Source organism: Lepisma saccharinum, chromosome 2, assembly GCF_977018435.1.
Source record: "Lepisma saccharinum chromosome 2, izLepSacc3.1, whole genome shotgun sequence".
NCBI lineage: Eukaryota > Metazoa > Arthropoda > Insecta > Zygentoma > Lepismatidae > Lepisma > Lepisma saccharinum.
The window spans coordinates 203,643,096-203,657,637 of NC_139230.1; the positions used below are offsets into that span (position 1 = coordinate 203,643,096).

Below are 14,542 nucleotides of genomic sequence, written 5' to 3' on the forward strand. Positions count from 1 at the left end.
CAACAAAAGTTTTTAGAGGAGAGTTTTTGTTTTAACAACAAAGATAATGTAAAATGTACTTTACTGAGGATAATATCGAAAATGCACACAATGAACTGAACAAAGGATAATGTCTGCTTCTACATTTGTGAGTGCCCTCTCTCTCCCTCTCTCTCTTGCTTGAGCAGGTACAAGTGATATTGTTTTGGCATCAGGTGTGTGTGCATTGAGCGTGAAATTGTCCAATCAATGAAAATTCTGCTCTTGTGCAACAGTTATGGCTGATAAGGAATCTTAAAACAACATCGAACAATGTGAGCATGTTTGGCCGAAACAATGAACAGCTGTAGCTTCACAATGCTATTGTCACAACACTAAATCTCATTGCTTTTCATTTAACGTAACTGCTACTCTTTTCCCTGTATGGAATTGGACTTGACTGCAAGATTCAGGAGACTTAACTTGAAATCCAGATTCACTGGTTTTACTATACAGATTCCGGATAGTATAAAATCCAGATTTGGCCATCTCTACTAGAAATAGGAGCATAAACAACTCCCACTAATAAACATAAAGACTTATATGCAAACTAAAGTGGTGACAAAGTGATTACATAGAAGTCCTAGGTTCAAATTGTGAATAAAACATGCAGGTTTGATTCTGTTTGTGCCCACAGTAATGCATATTTTTTTTTATTGCAAAGCCAGAACTTAACTAGTTTCTATGACAAAATCACAGTTTTGGCAGAAATTCATTAGGAAAATATTAAATTTTGTATATTTATAAAAAATTACTACAAATCTGTAGAATCGAATTCAATATGATTGTCTTATTAGTGTAATTTGCCGATGTTGTAGGATTTTATGTGACTGAATACACCAGAATAAAATAGATAAGTATACAAAAATACAGTTTCCTCATGTATTCATGGCACAATTAGAACACATTCAGCACTAAGGAATAGAATTTGAAAAGAAAAAAAAAATCAATATATTAAATGGGCAACTCCAAAGTACTTGCAGCCAAAAGTGAACTTTCCATATTTTCGAAACTGTTCACAAATGGATTCGCCATTGCTTGCTTCCACAGTGATGTCACAGGTTTATATCTGATGCGGCTCGTGTAAAAAGGGGAGTAGTGAAAGGACCTTCTCAGTGTGGGTGCCTTCACAGACCATGGAGTTCATAAATTTGAAGCATACTGATTACTTTTATAAAAAAACTAAAAATCTGTAAATTATTCCAACATTTTTTCTCGAGTATTACTTCCATTTATATAGAACTGTACATGTGTATTTATTCTGTTTGAAAGTTGCTGTGGACAATAATAGGAGAATTTTAATGAAAAAAAATTAAAATTATTTGAGTATTGTTTTTAATTATTTATTAATAGTCTTAAGGTTTTTCATGCTCAAACACCTTTGTGATTCAAAGAGAAGTGGAAAATGTTTTTTTCAAAACAATGTAATTGCACATATTTTTTCCCACAAAATATTTTTTAACCTGTCTCAAATCTCACCCTTCAAGACTAGTTCAGACTACTTGTCAGTTATCCTCCATTCATCGTGTACGAAACTACAGGTGGCACAATCGATGGTATGGTGTATCTTACAAAGGCATCTGAATTGTAAGCTCTATAGAATAGAATATAGCTCTTGCATGCCCTTGCACCAAAGAGCATGCCAAAAACACTAACTTTTTCATTGATTTGATTTGATTTTTTTTATCCGTGTGGGTTGGTAATTCGGCTACTGCACCACACTGTTTATTTTGGCCAAGATGCACTAAGCAAAGGCAATATCAGTAGAGGCATGCAAATTTCGTTTTTGACGAAAACATGAAATAACATGCTGTAATGTGCATTTTTCTACCCAGTTTTGTCACGAAATAATGCGAAATGAACTGCAATACGCGAAATAGACTCTTAAACACGAAATTTACCGTTTATATACAGACGCGACACTTTCTGAAGTATCCTGTGAGTTATGCAACTCATGGAAAATTGATTAATTCTGCTGTAAATATTTGAGAAGCAAAAATGAACCACTTTACCCAGGAATAAATTTAATACTCTGGTAGCTACATAAATGTGCTATTAGAAGGGGTAAGTTTATTTTGTGTAATAAGTGCAGTTTTTAAATCTTATATTCACAATTTTAAAACCAAAATGTCATCTGTTTTTGTACCGAAATTTTGCTTCTTTATTTACCAAAAATATGTGCCTCTAAATATCAGGCATGTTTAAAACACCCATTTCACTTTCAGTTGCCCTTCTCCCCTTCCCCCTCCTTCTGGCCTTTCCCATGCTCTGGACAATATACCATCGAAATTTCCCTTTTCTAAAAAAAATTGTCAATTTGCAATGATGTGTGGGTTCCCTTGACTGCTTCACACGGTCTCCAATGGAATGGGTTTGCAACACTACATTTGCTAACACAGACAGCTGTGTTCATGGGTTTCCTAAATGATGCAAGATCCCCAGGCACTTTGTCCAAGCCAGAAGATCCAATCAGCATTCTCTACGTGACTGCTGCAACAGCGTCAAGAGGGAACGAGACTCGCATTGTGCGAGGGCGGCTCGGTCTACATGGTTTGATATCACTGATCGCACGCTTGTCCACAGCAGCGTGGGAAGACTTGATGTTTCCAAGGAGATAGAGTTCAATAAATAAGTATAATAAATACACTGGTCAAAACAATTAGGGGAGCAAGCAAGAAATCCCAAAACCACAGTTGGAAAGTCAAAAGTAGCAATGTATGTTGATGAAGTGAGTGTGTCCTTAACCAGTACAATTCATCTGTGATGAATCATGAGCATGAAGAGCTCTCTAGTGACACCATAAGGCACGTGGCAGAATTTGTGATATGAGGAGCAATCACGAGGTCACTTGGGAACACCGGTTGTTTGGTGCTGGCAGACCGTAAGTGCAGGTGGGATTCAGTTGAGTAGTGTTGAATAGGAACGATGGCAGAACAACACGATTTAGGGGAATCTAGCGCATGGAGAGCCATTGGGAGGATGGAAGCAGGGCAAACACAACGTGAGGTGGCTGCAGCCCTTGGTGTGTCACGCAGTGTCATTTCCAGGTTGTGGACACGATTTCAACAGACAGGTACAGTACGAAGGAGGCCTGGGCAAGGTCGCCCACGGTCAACAACAGTTAGGGAAGACCGGTACTTAGCATTGTCAGCTCGCAGGAATAGGCAGCAAACTGCAACGTGGCCTTGTTTTGGCAACAGGACGAAGAGTCTCTGGCCAAACTGTACGAAATTGCCTGCGGGAAAGGGGTCTTTAGGCAAGAAGACCAATGGTGTGTGTCCCTCTGAATGCCCGACATGGAGAGTGGAGTTCAGTTCTCTTCTCGGATGAGTCGCGTTTCAGTCTCCAGTCAGATAATCGACGCATTCTCATCTGGAGGGAACGTGGGACTTGCAATTATCCCGCACATGTGCGCGAAGTGTCTCAGTATGGTGGCGGTGGCTTAATGGTATGGGCAGGGATCAGTGTTGGTCGACATACCCCCCTGCACATTATCCGGAACGTTACTTTGACAGCCTTACGGTACCGGGATGAGATCCTCAGGCCTCATGTTGTCCCAATGGCTGCAGATATCGGTGATCGTTTCATTTTTGTGGACGATAATGCCCGACCTCACCGAGCACATCTGGTTGACGCCATGCTACGGGATGAGGGTATCGAACGAATGGTATGGCCAGCATCCTCCCCAGACTTTAATCCCATTCAACATGTGTGGGACACACTCGGAAGACGCATTGCTGCTCGGCCAGCACCGCCTACAACTCTGCAACAGTTGGAAATGGCCCTTCTGGAGGAATGGGTGAATATCCTGCAGGCTGTCGTTGATAACCTTATTGGTTCCATGCAAAACAGATGTGCAGCTGTCATAGCAGTTCATGGCGACCACATGCCTTATTAGAGGTATGGATCTGTTGCGTATCTGTCCATTTCTGTTGTCTTATCACCGTGCTGCTCTCCTGATTTTGTGCAATACCTTGCAGAAATCACCCCTAGAACTCTGTTGTGCTAATGACTCAATAGACATGTATTGTACTGGTTGAGGACACACTCACCTAATCAAAATACATTGCTACTTTTGACTTACCAACTTTGGTTTTGGGATTTCTTGCTTGCTCCCCTATTTTTTTTGACCAGTGTATAATAATAATAAATAAGTATAATAATGATTTGCATTACAGATGTGTGAATAGCCAGAAGTCTCAGTGTGTAATCAAAATGTGATAAAAATATTGCAGAATAGTGAGGGTTTTTTTTTTCAAAGAAAATTACATTTAGAAAAGACTAGATATCCTTTTTCAAGAGAGTTCAACAATGGATGAAAGGTCCCATTGTTGCTGGGAAAGGAGGGAGACTCACAAAATGTGATAAAAATTATGCAGGATAGTGTCTTTTTTTTAAAATTAAACTAAATTTGGAAGAGGCTAGATATCCTTTATCATAACAAGTTCAACAATGGACGAAAGTTCATATTGTTCCCCATAAATGCAGCCATGCTTTGTTACAGAAGAATGTTAAACGTGGATCAATTACCCCACCATTAACATTCCCCAAAATCCAGTTACAGAAATTTAACCGACTCTCATTCTCAATTTGTTGACAAGGTTTCGCATGGTATTTCTGTATGGAACAGGCACACCTGGGAATTCTGTTGAAAATCTGCGAACATCCCTTCAAGAATTTGTAATCACATACGAATCGTACATAAAAACGTTTTATTGTAATGTGTATGTATGTGCCATTATTAAAACTATAGCAAAACAAAAAAACACTTGGAACACTAAATGCTTAATAAACACTTTATAAAACAATAGAAAATCACTAGAACACTTGTAACACGTATTCACTTTAAAAATACGACTGAACTGAAATAGCAATGTGTTGCCGCTCTGGTGCTGTGAACTGTTAGGAAACAAAAGCACACTTTTAGCATGTCTTGTTACCAAAGCTATGCAAAATTTCCTAAAAAACATTTGGATGCACGAGGACATCATTTCCAACATCCCCTGAGACAGTTCACATTCTCATTTTGAATGTAATTGTAACCGTAAATCATTTCGAAGCTAGCGGTATCCATAGTGGATATATCGCATGCAATTTGACGGGAGTTGCCACCAGGCACCCAAAGGGCAGCAAAATGCACTGTACCACCACTGTAGAGTTAGGCAATGCACATAACACCCTGTAGGGAAGCTAGTATTTGAGGATCCATTTTTATTGCTGGTGACTACACTAGCACATCACTACCAATGTTGGACAATTAATCCCTCTTCTTTCTGTGCCACCCTCAACAGATAAGAAAAGTATACATTTTCCACATGATATTTACAATTATAAGAAATGTTACTGCCTCTGATAAAATTTTATTGCTACTGGTTTAGGTAAAGTATGTAACCCTCAATGTTTTAAATTGGAATATTTTGACTGGAGATAAGAGTAAAATGTTCGAAGTACATATGAGCCAATATTCCAAGTAATTCTTTTGTTATTAAGTTTTTGTGACCATGAACCATAACACCTAATAACTTCAAAACGATTTTTGTTTCTGGAATTCCAAAGTAACATCTGCATAACCATTATTTTCCCTAATGTAGGAGCATGTTAGGAAAATGTGAGGGACGTGATAGTATTTTCTAGGGATCAGTCACATTTATTATACGTATGATTATCATATGCTAAATGTTTATTAAGCAGTTTAATCTGTTTGAAGTGGCAACATACAGTATGTAACATTCTTATTCGTACACACGGATTTTCAAAGAAAATGCTTTAATATCTGAAAGAAAATACTCTCTTTTGAAATTGTTTCTTTACAATTCAATAACTAATATCATTAGGAACATAAAATATTACCCAAATTCTGTATAACCAATGACAATAATAAATTAAATGAAACTGAAAGAGAAGCATGCCATTTTTTGTACAACTTTCATGCACTTAATATAAAAGAAAAAAGTATAATCAGATCAAATTGACTGACAGTTCTATTACTTTGATGTGTATCCTCTGACTTTAATTACTGCTCGACACCTGTTCTTCATAGAATTAACCAGTTTCGAACATGTTTCAGAGCTTATTTTATTCCACTCGGCTTGCACAACAGTTTTCAACTCTTGTTTGGACTTGACGCCTGCTTTATGGACTCTCCTGTTCAAAATTGCCCATAAATGCTCAATGGGATTTAAGTCTGGACTTTGAGCTGTAGTTTGTGCACATTCCATATTAGCCAATTCATGTTAACTGTCATTGTCTTGTTGGAATCTGTACATAGGCGGCATGTCCATTTTTTGGGCGCACTGTTTTACATTGTTCTTCAATATCTTCAAATAGACATATGCATCCATGATACCATCAATAAACTAGATGGTACCAACACCTTTGGATGACATGCAGCCCCAAATCATTAATGACCCACCACCGTGTTTAACTGTTGGAACTGTGTTAATGCGATCATTGTCTTTATTTGATTTTCTCCATACCCTATTTATCCCATCTGACCCATATATATTAATATTGGACTCGTCTGACCATATGACACTATCCCAAAATTCCTGGTCCTTGTGGATATGCTCTTTCGCGAATGAAAGTCTATTCCTGCAATTCATCTTATTTACATACGGCCTCTTTCATGGTTTTCTGCCATGATATCCATGCTTCCACAAGGCACGTCGGACAGTTTGATTGAACATCATCTTGCCAGCAACCTTTTCTACTAACGATCGTAACTGAGGAACACTTAGTCGGGGGTTTTCTCGCACTCTTTTTTAAATAAAGTGTTAATCACGTTTAATTCAACAGTCTCTCTCTTGGATTTCTCGGCACATTGTGTGTTGAACCTTCCTCTCTAAATTTGTTTACTATGTATTGAACTGTGGAGTGTGATTTATTGACTGTTTGTCCAATTTTTCTTAACGAATAACCTCCAAGGGCCAAATTTATAATAACATCCTTCAGATCGGAACTCTGTTCCTTCACCTTGCCCATTTTGAACACGCTGATAGATAGACGATAGGCCTACAATACCTATGCCAGCATTCCGCTTGACGGGGAGCATGCCTGCATGTTCAAACTTGTTACAAAGTTGCAAACTGCACGAAACGTCCGAATAATGGTGGCACTGTATGCAAGGAAGATTGAAACTCTTGCCTGTACGAATATCAATGTTGCATGAAACAGCATGTTTTTTCTTTTCACACAAATTATATGCACTGTTTATACACTTTGAACATACATTTTTATTGACATTTATTGGTGAAACCTCATTAACATTAATTTCCAGGTATATATGAAAATTATAATATATTCAAGTAGATATGACATTTGTTCCTCGGAAATTATGTGTGTACGAATAACAATGTTACATACTGTAGAAACACCTATCAAAATGTTGTCAAGTCTGACTGAATTATAATTTAGTGTGTTTTATTACATAATGTCCAGACTAGAAAGAACAAATAACCTGCAATATACTCACTAGGGTATGCTCTTTCACTTTACAACATTTTCTTTAAAAACTGGGTGCAAAGTTACACTGTATGTACAAAATCTAGAATTAAGGTTAAGAATTTCTTTAAGTTTTCGTTTCGTGAAAAAAGTGGGTGATTTGTGAAAATTTCTATTTCAGTTGATTTCAAGTGTATATCATCATATGAGAACCAGAGGAATGTAACTTTAAAAATGCAGTTTTTGGTTTTGTTTAACATGAGCTCTATTGGGAGTCAGATTGATGTATCACCACTTATAATTCTTAGCAGTAAGGAGGAGTCATGTATCTTCCAATTTACTACGTATCTCCAATTTACTGACTCTTTTCAATGGTCAGGCATATTCCTGAGAATACATTATATCCTCTCTCCTGTAAATTTGCTGCTGAACACTAATGGTAGGTTTAATTTGTCTGCTGCCATGTTGGGATCTAATGGGGTGACCAGCTGAATTTGTGTTTAGAACATGGTGTCTGTTATGGAAAAAAAATGGAGGGGGGCACCTGGCACACTCCTCGGCTACCATTTACATACAATTTTCCAAACATTCTTTTATAACAACACACCACCAATGGTGTAAAATTGAAGATTTCTATCAGCAATTCTTTGTTACTCAATGCAGCGACATGAAAATAAATTCAAAATTAGTAACTTCTTATTTATTTATTACCTCGATAAGCAATAGAGTAATTGAACATAAACTCAAAATTAGTAACTTCTTATTTATTTACTGGCAATTAACTTGATAAGCAATAGAGTAATTGAACAAGTTTTACAGTGCACAACACAGATTTATAATAGAAAATATAATCCTTAGTCACAGAATTAGAATATCTAATGTCTGAATAGTTCTTACATGGGAATATGCATTTTGCAATATTAATACACTGCAATTATCCTAAAATAATATACGGGTAGTAGTATTTACATGTGTTGGTCTGTGTGGGAACTGCTAAAAATATTCAATAATAAAACAACTTGCATATCATACTGACCTCCAAATAACGTGGAAAATATTGTATTACTACTACCATGAGGCATTTTTTAAAATGCAAGTTGATATGTAAACACAGATAAAATTTGAAGAATGAAAACTGCATCTTCATAAGAGCATACAATTCATTGATTTTTGTTCCTTATCCAATATTAAATCCAAAATTAAACACCAAGCATTCACACAAACACACCACTGCGCAGTGATCAAGAATGCCAGAAAAAATCGCAAAAATCTGGAGCTTGCTATTTCACCCCTAAATCAATACAAATGTGTGGGCACCGAGTTGGTTATTTAGATTATTTATGCAACAAGTATATGGTAATAAGCCCTACATGACCTATTTCAATAAACACTTTGAAGCACAGTAATATGAAACAAGACATTTGAAGACTAAAATATATTCCCAGAAGTAGATTACATTATAATAATAATGATTAAGTCTACTTTATGCATAGAAAAGCCAATCGGGACTAGACCTACAGTTTAAAGTGGGATCCAAACCTCTGTGCCATGTGCCTCCCAGCAGATATCGAACCCAGGACCCTTTGATTACAAGGTGAATAATAACAATAATGATAATTGTGACAATAATCATATTGTATCCTTGAAATTCATTTGCTAGGAAAACAAGGACTTCCTACCAAATCACTTTCAAGATAAATTAATGTCTTTTATGGAATTAAATAATATTTATTCACTAGTTCCCGCACCCTCCCTTCTCCAAATACACTTTGGCTGCGAATGTGAATTCCTTGGGTGTATTTTCCCAGCAAAGTTCTTCAGTTTATGGCTTTTTACTTCTGTCACTACTTTCTTCAAAACTGACACTGCTTAATTTGAGTGTTCCTATGGAAATATATATCTTCACCAGATATTTTACGAAAGATGTTTTGTGGATTTCCATAATGCATTATGTAAGGATGAGCATTTAGGTAAAAATTACCCAAGCTATTTTGACATATTTTAAAATAATTTCCAATGAGTGCCTGAGGCTCAGTACCTTTCCAGTGAACCCTTCCGAATGTTGGGATCTTAATCAGTAGTGAGACTTCGTCCATACATGTGCTCATTCTTTTCACTTTGATATTTCAACATGTTCTATTTTCTCATTTTTATCAATTGTGTAAATACAATAAATATTTTCAAAATTAATAAAATTAGTTTAATCAATAAATGTATTGTTATTCAAATGCTTTAAAATAATTATAATTCAGACTTAGGAAGTAATTTTGCTTTTGTGTAATATTTACCCAGCATGTCCTTGGGTCCTAACAGAGATTGGACATCCTGTTGGGTAACACACAGCAAAAAATCATTCACATTACACTTGGGGGGGAGGAGGGGTGTACGTTTGTATTTACGAGTGGGTAAAGGCCATTTAGAGCCCAAATGACAAAAAAATCTGGTCTTTTGGAAAAAAATAGGGAGGGTTGTTGTTGACATTTTTGGGGAGTCTTAGGAGGTCATTGGGGATGTGTGCAAAAATCACCGTTAGCCTGCAATACTGCTATATGTATTGATCATCAATAGCAAAATATGGGAATTTCAGTTTCACAGCGCCCACACACAAGTTCATGTTTGGTACAGGGCTGCATGATGACACATTAACAGCAGAGTACGAATTCACAAATAAGCTAAATTAGCCAAAGTAGCAAAACTTTTTCTCCTTTGCTTTCGAAATCATCCTGGGAACTAGTGGTGAAAGCTATGTTAACTCAAGATAACTTTTATATTTCAAAGTCAAAAATAAAAGTATTGATTTGATTTTAATTCTAATATATGCTCTTTTTCTGTGTGTTAGTGGGAAGCTTTGAGCCTACCAAGCACAATTATAGTGTAGGGTGAAGAAAAAATGCTACAAGTCTTAAAAATAAGTTCAATTTTCATGAGCAACCATTTTGCATCTTGAAAACGACAACAAATAATCCATTTAGAGAGAAATTTCTCTGTCTGTTTCATGTCCCATTTAGTTGTTTCGAGAACTGTTCAAGTTTTATTCCCTTACCAAAAAGTAAAAAATTTATATTTTTTGCTAACTTTTTGGACATTCTGGATCACTGTGCACTGCATTAAACTAGCATATTGCATATTGTAAGCTCAGTTCTGGGAACAACAAAAGAACTAAATATAAATGATGCAATATATAAAACAATTTCTCCCTTGATTTAGATATTCTAAATAAAATTATGCAAGTACACAAAATAGAAAACAATTTCTCCCTTGATTTAGATATATACTAAATAAAATTATGCTAGTACACAAATATAAAACAATTTTTTCCTCGATTTAGGATATACTAAATAAAATTATGCAATTACACAAATATAAACTTGTACACAAAATAGAAAACAATTTCTCCCTTGATTTAGATATATACTAAATAAAATTATGCTAGTACACAAATATAAAACAATTTCTTCCTCGATTTAGGATATACTAAATAAAATTATGCAAATACACAGTGGAACCTCAATTTTACATTTTCAGGAAACCAAGATGGAAAAACTTAAATGCAGGAAAATTTTCTAACAATGTTTTATTGGGGCCATGAAGATTCAATGATTAATTTAGTAAAATGTAAAATTGAGGCTCCCTTATACAAACATTTTACAATGGTGCGTTTTACTCGCTATCAATACAGATAAAAATATATAAATGACTTACGTGAGTGAGTAGAATGGTTCAAAATGACGTTTCAGAAGTCTGTACTACTTCCTTCATCAGATAAATAAAATAAAAAAAACTTTAGGTGCCAAACATGGTACCGCGGTGTCAAATCATAAGTTGAGGATAAAAAGGTAAAAAACTTACTGTAACGGCATAAAAACTCCGATGAAAACCTTCACTGGTTAAAAAAGTTAAAAAGAAAAACCACACAACTAAAACAAATAAAAATCGACGACCTATTATAGCCCCCTAGCGACTCCCGTCAGTGTTTGGTAGAACATATGGACTGGGAGCGCTCGTGTGCTGTGTTGAAGGGGAAAATTTCCCCTCTAGGATAGTTTACGTCACCATTCCAAGGTGAACTCCCTCTCTTCTTCGATGGCCCTCACAACCTCGAGAGTGACATGAAAACCTATTTTAGTGTTGGTATTCACTGCTTTATCCCACTTTTTAAGAAAAGCTATCCACCCTTCCTCCAGGTTACCATCATCTCTGTTAAGCTTGTTCCTTTTTCCGGTGCATATAAATGCAGCTTCATAAACGTTTGTTTAATTTGTTCTCCTCTTTCCTAATTACTTCTCTTTTTATAATCCTATGTCTGCTCATTATGATATGTTCGGATAGGCCTGTTTTGGGTACCTTTTCCTTAATATCTTGATCATGTTCATCCCATCTAGTGTGCATTTTTCTCCCAGTCTGCCCAACATATTCATTCCTGCATTCACATTCTATCTGGTATACCCCTTTTTGTTCTTCCGGGTTATCTTTGTTCCCACCCCCCCTTTTTATACCCGGTAAAATTCTTTTCTATATTTTTAGGGGCCTTCATCCCGCATTTTTCGCCGTATTTTATCATTGTTTTTGCAATTTTTTTCAGAAACCCCCTTGTAATAGGGGATTCCGATGAAATGTCTTTCATTACATTTTTCATTATCATCTTTTTCTTTTTGATTATTACTTTCATTCACGATAATCTTTCTCACTTTCTTAGCCATCCTGTCTAATTCTCGAATATTATATCAATTTTTCTGACCTACTCTTTTAATGCAGGCGATTTTTCTCTTTTGAACATGGATAAAGATATTAAGGAAGGTGTACCCAAAACAGGCCTATCCAAACATATCATAATGAGTGGACATAGGATTATAAAAAGGGAAGTAATTAGGAAAGAGGAGAACAAATTAAACAAACGTTTATGAAGCTGCATTTATATGCACCGGAAAAAGGAACAAGCTTAACAGAGATGATGGTAACCTGGAGGAAAGGTGGATCGTTTTTCTTAAAAAGTGGGATAAAGCAGTAAATACCAACACTAAAATGGGTTTTCATGCCACTCCCGAGGTTGTGAGGGCCGTCGAAGAAGAGAGGGAGTTCACCTTGGAATGGTGACGTAAACGATCGTAGAGGTGAATGAAGCACAGGAGCACTCCCAGTCCATATGTTCTACCCAACACTGACGGGAGTCACTAGGGGGTTATAATAGGTCGTCGATTTTTATTTGTTTTAGTTGTGTGGTTTTTCTTTTTAACTTTTTTAACCAGTGAAGGTTTTCATCGGAGTTTTTATGCCGTTACAGTAAGTTTTTTACCTTTTTTATTCTCAACCTGAATCCTCAACTTACAATTTGACAACACGGTACCATGTTTGGCACCTAAAGTTTTTTTATTTTATTTACCTGATGAAGGAAGTAGTACAGACTTCCGAAACATCATTTTTAACCATTTCTACTCACTCACGTAAGTCATTTATATATTTTTATCTCCCTTATACAAAATGTAATTAATTTAAACTCATTGTAACAAAACTGTACAATAAAAATAATGACAGTCATAATAATTGCAGCCTTTTCCCACTTGGTAGGTTGATACATTGTCAGTATTTTATGTCATTGGGACACACAACAACCAAGTTTATAGTCATTTAATTGTTTGAATTAGTCATATAAAGTTTAGTAAAATAATAGTTTCATTTTTCATTTCTCTACGATGTTGTTTGAAGCTTAAAGCTTTTTCAATTTTGAATGAAAGATGAATATTTATCAAATATTTTTGTGATGTTACTGCAAAAGCAAAATAATGTAATTTGAAACAAAATATGAAATTTATATTTACACTAACAAAACAATTCTAAATTTACTTGGTCTGAAATACATCATTTATTGTTTAATGTGAAATGAAAACATAATTCTACAAAATTAGTGATTAATGGGAAACCCTATTTTTAAATTGCATCTTCAATAAGTGTAAATAATTAAAACAATATATAAATATAAATAATGCAAACAACAATTGTATACTGTAATGAATTAATCAAATAAAAGCTATATTCCAAAAAAAAGTGACACTAAAGTGTAATTCATTTAGTCTTTAGTACTATCATGTTACACTACTTTTGGATAATGCTTTCGACCTTACATTCAATGTTAAAATTCTTACTGTTGGAAGCATAATGTGCATCAGTATATCAAATTCGATATTAATACTGACCAGTAAAAACAATAGAGTATTAACATATAAGTAATGAAATTATATTTCTAATAAAAGTAGGAACAAGTAACCTTGTAGTAAAGTCCTCATTTATAAGGGGAAATACACACACATTCTTTCAATTTTCTTCTGAGATTTCCATTTCATAATTTGGAATTATTTTCACGTTGATTATACTTTTAATACTTAGCAAATTATTTTTTGTAACCTGCGGCTAGCTGCTGATTGCACTCTCAAAGAGATCAAGCAACCTTTTGATCTCTTTTCTGTACATAAAATTAAGGAAAAACATGCACAATAGAAATACAAGACAGTTAATTTACTTCAATTAAATTAAAGACTCAATTTCTGTTATAACTGGTGCTTCTTATGTTCCTTTATGCTCTTAGAATAATAACAAAAGTTACACAATTGTGAACTCAATTACAGAACATTTATGAAATATAGATCACTAAAAATATCAGAAATTTTAATAAACTAATGTATCAATATATTCTGATTTCAAGTGACACTGAGAATACCATGGTACCATGGACAATAAAATATTTACACATCATATTGGATCTCTTATCTGAAGGCATTTAGTTGGAAATAATTTTTAGCAATAAAATTAGGTGGAAAAAAGAATTGTAATCAATCACACCAAAGTTTATCTAGTATATAATGGTTACTGCCTGGTAATGAGGAAAGTTGTACACATGAAAAGATCTAAACTTTGTAACCCCCACCACATATACACATACACACTCACACACACAGAATGTTGGAAAAGTTGTTCCTGAACAGTGGCAGCACCACTGGCATGGGTAAATACACTGAATGACTGTTAAAAATTTAGGTGGTTGACATCTTCAAATAAAAATGTCTTTTGATTTCACATTGTTGTTATGTGA

General features: G+C 35.2%; 1 protein-coding gene across 3 annotated transcripts in view; it reads right to left on the reverse strand.

The window, feature by feature from the left end:
- Positions 1–12,683: 12,683 nt before the first annotated feature.
- The window catches only part of BORCS6 (BLOC-1 related complex subunit 6), a 179,345-nt gene continuing 177,486 nt past the window's right edge, over positions 12,684–14,542 (reverse strand). For 2 of the 3 annotated variants that reach the window (XM_083117910.1, XM_083117911.1), the window contains one exon: positions 12,684–13,915. In XM_083117910.1, the coding sequence (XP_082974036.1) occupies positions 13,864–13,915 (52 nt within the window). In that variant the 3' untranslated portion in view covers positions 12,684–13,863. The remainder of the gene's footprint in view (positions 13,916–14,542) is intronic. The other variant, XM_083117909.1, reaches the window with a different exon arrangement.